The sequence below is a fragment of the Protopterus annectens genome, chromosome 2.part1, assembly GCF_019279795.1.
Source record: "Protopterus annectens isolate FY-2018-M chromosome 2.part1, PAN1.0, whole genome shotgun sequence".
NCBI classification, from domain to species: Eukaryota; Metazoa; Chordata; order Ceratodontiformes; family Protopteridae; genus Protopterus; species Protopterus annectens.
Genome location: NC_056729.1, coordinates 1,090,778,889 through 1,090,785,782, shown reverse-complemented (window position 1 = coordinate 1,090,785,782; position 6,894 = coordinate 1,090,778,889). Strand labels below are relative to the sequence as shown.

Here is a 6,894-nt window from a genome sequence, read left to right as displayed (position 1 = left end):
ATTTAGGACACTGCATATAGTCTCAGATAAATGATTTTAAAATGGTAAATACTGTTATTCAGAAGACAGCTCCAAGCAATTTCAAACAATAAACACACAATTAATAATTAATTAGTTAGACATACCTGGAAGTATATTGCCATGTGTTATTGCAGTCCAGCCTTGGGCTCTGCCCATAAGATGACCTTGGGCTTCAGTTGACGTATCAGGGGGGTGTGTCTTTTGCAACACTTTATTCAGCTCTGACTTTATATGAATCAGAAACGAGAGTATTTGCAGAGCACAGCAGATAGCAGAATGGCTTTGCTAATCACTATCCTTTTAGCAATTTTATTTTCTGTTGTCAGTGGTCTTTATCTGTTAGGGTCATTTCGAAAAAGACGGTCTAAAGAGCCCCCCTTGGACAAAGGGCTACTACCTTGGCTTGGGCATGTGCTAGACTTCAGAAAAGACACTGCTAAGTTCCTGGAACGAATGTTTAATCTACATGGGGATATTTTCACTGTACAGATTGCAGGCTATTATTTTACTTTTGTTATGGATCCCCTTTCATTTGGGCCTGTTGTAAAAGAAGCCAGGGCTAAACTTGACTTTGAGAAATTTGCTAGTGAACTGGTGGAGAGGGTGTTTGGTTATCATCCTATAGAAGGTGACCACAAGCTGCTACAGGCTTCAAGCAACAAGCACCTGATGGGAGAGGGACTGGTACTAATGACTCAAGCTATGATGGATAATTTGCAGAACTTGATGCTTTACAGCATTAATAGTAATGAAAATGGAAAGAAAGAATGGAAACAAGATGGACTATTTAACTTCAGCTATAATATTGTGTTTAGGGCTGGGTACCTGGCTTTATTTGGTAATGAGCCTATAAAAAAAACAGGCAGCCTAGAAAAATCAAAGGCGTATGACCGTTCCCACTCTGAAGAGATTTTTCATGACTTCCGTAAATATGATCGCCTCTTTCCTCGTCTTGCTTATGGTGTACTTCCACCCAAAGAAAAAATGGAAGCCGAAAGACTCAAAAGAATGTTCTGGAACTTAGTATCTATAACAAAGATGAGTGAGAAGGAAAATATTAGTCCTTGGATAGCAGAGCAGCAACAGAGGAAAGCAGAAGCTGGAATGCCTGAATACATGCAGGACCGAAACATGTTCTTACTTCTGTGGGCTTCCCAAGGTAACACAGGACCCTCTTCTTTTTGGCTAATCTTGTACCTCATGAAATACCCTGATGCCATGAAAGCAGTGAGAGAAGAGGTGGACAAGGTTCTTAAAGAAACAGGGCAAGAGGTGAAGCCAGGTGGCCCTCTGGTGAACCTCACAAGGGACATGCTGCTCAAAACCCCAGTCCTTGACAGTGCAGTGGATGAAAGCCTTCGAATGACAGCTGCACCTGCCCTTATCAGAGCTGTGATGGAAGATATGAATCTGCAGATGGCTGATGGGAGGGAGTATGCCATCCGCAAAGGGGACAGACTGGCTCTCTTCCCTTATCTAGCTGTGCAGATGGACCCAGAAGTGCATCCTGAACCTCACATATTTAAATATGACCGTTTTCTGAACTCTGATGGTACAAAAAAGATTGAGTTCTACAAGAATGGTAAAAGGTTGAAGTATTACAATATGCCATGGGGTGCAGGGGTCTCAATGTGTCCTGGGAGATTTTTTGCTGTTAATGAACTTAAACAGTTTGTTTTCCTGATGTTAACTTATTTTGAATTTGAACTAGTTAATCCAAATGAGGAGATACCTCCAATAGACTCTAATCGTTGGGGCTTTGGTTCAATGCAGCCAACCCATGATATTATGTTTAAATATAGACTGCGTTACTGAAAATGTTTAGAAAACAAAAGGGTTTTAGTCACATTTCTTTCTGTATTATTTTCATGCAACCTATGGCTGCAACCGTCACTTAATATTTTATATTATAATTAAAGCAAGGACTCCATTTCCTCCAGTACAGTTTACTCACACATTCAACTTTATTGATTTTTAAGGGAAATTTTGACTTAATATTTTTAAGGCTCCCAAAATGTATGCTACAGGTTTAAACAATGGTCATCAAGTCTGAAGCAAATGCATAAGCTATATCATCTGATTCAGTTTATACAGTTTTACTTCACATAAAATGGTCCTTTGATCAGTGTTACTTTCATGTATTCATCTTCATTACTGGGAATCTAATTCAATAGCAGTTTTATAGGTTCATAGATTAGTACTAGGCTAACTGACCTTCTGGGTCATTTTAAGCCTAGCCAATTACCCCATGTGAGAATCAAGCCCTGTACCTTGTGTCTGTAAGGCAAACACCTTTACCATTATGCCAACCTTCCACCCCTGAATGTGTTTTCTAAGGCATGGTTTAGCAGTTTAGTACAGAACGTTAAGGCCATGAAGTGCATTATTCTGGGTTTGATTCCCTCACTTACTGATAACAAGTAGTGTGACCTTGAGAAATTCTCTCAACTAGACTGTGCTTTCTGACATTTTGGAATTTGGGCTACGCACCTTAAGGATCTCCAGGACAGCATGTCTCGCAACTAAGGATGAACTATGAACTTGCTTTTTTAAATACTAATCATAGTGTATTCAATATTAATATTATTTAGATGAAACTTGACTTTCTAAGAAACCTGGCACTCAAACTTAATGAAAGTACTGAAGGCAACTCTTCCACTGTGCTCATTTTTGTTGACAGGAAAAACATAGTTACAGGAGCAAGTCAATTGCGGTTCATCTTGTTTAACTTCAATTTTATTCTTGCTGTTGAAAAGCTGAATAATCCTTTTATTTAAAAAGTGTGATTTTACATCTTAAACGAAGATTCTCTGAAAAAGAGAATACTCATAGAAACCACACAAATTGACAGGAATTCATTCTCTGGCTGACATAAATATAGAAAAAGTATTAATAATGTGCCCTGACAGCTGAGGGAAGAGATAAATAGTCTAAAGCATAACTGCTGCTGTGGATGTGTTGTTTTTTATTATAGTAGGTTTGTCTCAAAACTGCAGTGAGAAACAAGTTTTATCTAGAAATGCAAGCACATGTCAAGTATTTTGTCTCAGTATGAACTAGAAAAGAAACAAATGCCTTTAAAATGTTAATTTCATGGTGAAGTAAACATAGACACTGGTAACAGCTTTGAAATAGCATATTTTAGACAGCTTCTTTGGTGACACAAGTTATGTTCATGTTATTTTTTTTATCTGTTTACTAGGTAAATAGATTAAATAATTTAAAAGACATTCCTCAGTCTTAATCTGCTCCACAAATCAAAAAGGTGCTCAGAAAAATGTTACATGTCTCAATGAAGGCATATAATAACAGGTCTCCAGTTCTACAGGAGAATGAAATGCACCCCAAAGGAAAATAAAAATCACAGCTTTTTGCATTCTCACCAGAGGGCAGTTTCATTTGTCTTGCATAGAGCAAGTGTACAAGAAATCGTACAGAGTGTTATTATATCAGCCACTGTTTACTGAAACATTTTTCTCTAGCAGCTAAATTACAAATGTCCCAAGGGCACCAAGTAGTAAGGGTTGTGCACAGGAGGGGATTGCGGTATTGCATGTTACATTTTTCTCTCCTAATGTTCATGAGAGATTGCCTGCGCATAGCACACTAAAACAGTCTATATAATACCCAAACTGAAGGACCCTGGTAAATCACAAAAACATGCACAAAGATGAGCAAACCACCATTTATCAAAGCATCATAGAAGACATGCAAATTTCCCCTAAAACATAATGTTTCAGCACACTGGCTCATCAGGCCAAAAAGTCAGACTGTACCTGTTGGATTATGCATGCATCTGCTGTGATAGTTTGGACTTCCCCAAAGGCAAATACATTGGAGGTTAAGCTGAATCTTTCAGATCCTCATTAAACCTTCAACTTTCACTACATAGATGAACCAAAATTAAGATTTTAACATATAGTTAATGGTGTTTGTTTTATTTGCTTTTGGTCATGATTAAAGGCCTGATTATCATGGTGCATTCATGTAATAGTTTGTTAAACTTTATTTATTTCTGTCATTTTTGATGGGGGTATTTGTACATATTCCTAGTATGCCATGATGAAGGGAGGTTTAGAAATATCTCTGCACACTAATAACATATTATCTTGAATAAATGCGATTACATTCCTGGAAAATCACTCTGTGTATAGATAAACCTTATGTTCCAAGAATTATGTGTTGCCCAGTTGATGGCAAACTGATAAAGATAACATAAAATATACAATGAGATTACACAATCTCATGATTTTTTCTACAGGCTTCTGTCACGCAACCTACAAGGCATAAGCAAAGTTTTATTTCTGAGTGATTCTTCTGGGAAGTTGATGACGACAGTTTAGCAATACAGAGGTAACCTTATATGATGACTTTTCAGCATCAGAGGAAAACCATTGCATAGCCCCAGCAAGACCATAATGCACAGAATTAATAATTCAATTACAGTATCCCCCCAAAACAAACACACAGGCATATTCAAGCACACTGTTCAGAGAATTATCGGTTTGCTGACCTAGCAGCTTATCCTTGGCTCTGTAGACACAGAAAAGATATGTAGATGCTGCACGGGAGGCATCCATTGGGTCATAGAACCAAGATCTGTGCGGTGCAGTCATCACCTGCCTATCTGTAGGCAGGACAGTCCCTATATGAGCAATTGTATCCTCCAAAAAGTCATGAAAATGGCAAATGCTCTAAGATTTGAATACAAAAAAATATTTTTTTGAGTTTCCTATAATCCTTGCATAAAACAAATATTGTGTATCTGAAATACCTTAATAAGACAACAACAACAACTTAGATTCTACACGTGTGTGGTTTTAATTTGACAACAAAGTGAATTCCAGTCCTTTGAACTAGTAGTCGGTACTTTGGACATGTAAAGAGGTGCCTTAGTGTTAGGTAGCAACACTTATGCGATGCACCACTTTGCTTGTCAAGACACCTGTTCATACCATACTTATTTTTGAATCAGAAGTGGCTTCTACATTATCAATAAAATTTGACCTTAACTGCAAAAAGCTTGGTATATATATATATCAAAATCAAGAATTTTTGTTTAACTGCAAATACGTATGTGTTATATAATTACACTGACTGCTTTCATGCTAAGATTAATTTAATATATTTGTTTCTAAGTGGATTTGTCTTAAAACTGGAACTGCTCTGTATTAATGCTATAAACAAGAATTCTGAATCGCTGTCTTCCACCCACAACCACCAAACCACAATGCAGGAGGTTGTATGTTACTTCCTATCTACGTCTCTTTTCTTCTACGGTCCATCTATTTTGAGCTCATTTGTTCTCTTGAACTGGGTGTTTGAGAGATGACTGAAAATGACATTATACATGCAGACGTGGAAGCAGTTTGTGCTTTCACCTACACAAACTGATGAAATCTATGATACAGATATTTAGTGGCTGTAACCCTACTTTTGGGATGGCTGACATGGGTACTTGCATCACCACAAGGGCTGTCATACCCTCCCCTGTGAATGTGTAAGCAAATGAGGGCTTCTGTCACCAGCTTGACAGACGGAGTGCATGCTCCCCTCAGTATATGCCATTATTTTCCTCCTCTCTCCTAACTTGGGTGAACCAGCTTTGTCCGCTCACACCCATCTCCCCCAGGTCCTCCCGTCCCTGAGCCACTTCTTGAACTGAGGTCTCCTGAGTCACAGTTTGGGCTTTAACCATTTATAGAGTAGTTACAGAGTTGGCTGCATGTAACATGTCAGTCACGCAGCAGGCCAAGAAACAGATGAGGTAATTCTTCATGCATCTGCTTGATGTACATGCGGACTAATGTTGAAAGAGTCTAACTTTTAGCAATGCTTGTACAGACACAAATTTATTGTGATGAGTAACTCTCTGAGTTGAGTAAACTATGAAATTAATATAAATTGTAAAGAGGAATGTTCTATCCACAGTGTACATCTCCAATGACCTTAAATGGCTTGAACAATTCTGTTCTTCAGCTGTGATGTTGGTATGTAACAACACAATTGTACAAAGCAAAGTGTAGCACATATAAAAGCTAACCTGCTAGCTGTTAACTGAACCAATTTATTCAGTTCAGCTGGTAGCTAATCTCAGATATAACAGCATAATTGTAACACTTGCCATTGTATTTCATATAGTTCATATTTTTTTGTTTTGTAGATGAGGAAAAAGAAATCAGAAAAGCAATAAAAAAGTGTTTTAAGTCATACTTTTTCATGGTATTAGCAAATTGTTTATTAGACTAGCTTTTTTAATATTGCCTTCTTTATGCCTTGATAGTAGAAGCACTTTCTATAATGAGTGGGAAGTTTGGACTCCATGTCATTTAACTGGGGTCATTACCTGCATATACTCTGACTCTGATGGTGATTCAGTTAAAATACAGAAGTAGAGCTTATCTAAAACTGAGACTGGCAGACCAAACTATTATTCCCTAGTTTGAAAAGTAAAACAATGCTCCTGGTCATGTTTACCAGAGGAGCTTTCAGGGTGCTGGTTTCTGTGCTGATACACAGATGCACTGTAAACAGAAAACACACATATCCAAACAAAATTATATATTATGGTGTATATCTCTTCCCTAAGCCATGAGTCTCAGGCCCTATTGTACTACGTGGAAGTATGTCCACTTAAAAAAATCTGTGAAGTAGTTAAAGAGGGAGGTGAATGAAGTTTGTGCAAGCTCAATAAAAGGTGTGTTTCACAGCCAGTTGAACTGTAAAATAGATTGGCAAGTGATTAAATGCCCACAGGACCCTGAGTCTTGCAAGATATTTTGAAAATAGATGTACAAGAAAGCCCTGAAAGAAAAGAGAAGTCCGAATGGATATTTAGTGATTTATAGTAAATACTTTGAGTTTATAAATCAT

At 37.6% G+C, this 6,894-nt stretch overlaps 1 protein-coding gene across 1 annotated transcript; it reads left to right on the top strand.

Annotated features, from left to right (window-relative positions):
* Positions 1 to 258: 258 nt before the first annotated feature.
* LOC122794332 (7-alpha-hydroxycholest-4-en-3-one 12-alpha-hydroxylase-like) lies at positions 259 to 6,233 on the top strand. The gene has a single exon (XM_044062636.1). The coding sequence runs from the start codon at positions 298 to 300 to the stop codon at positions 1,834 to 1,836; it is 1,539 nt and encodes a 512-aa protein (XP_043918571.1). The 5' UTR covers positions 259 to 297; the 3' UTR covers positions 1,837 to 6,233.
* Positions 6,234 to 6,894: the final 661 nt, after the last annotated feature.

What these genes read in the sequence shown, in the direction of transcription:
- LOC122794332 (XM_044062636.1), top strand. Translation starts at nt 298, where the DNA reads ATGGCTTTGCTAATCACTATCCTTTTAGCAATTTTATTTTCTGTTGTC.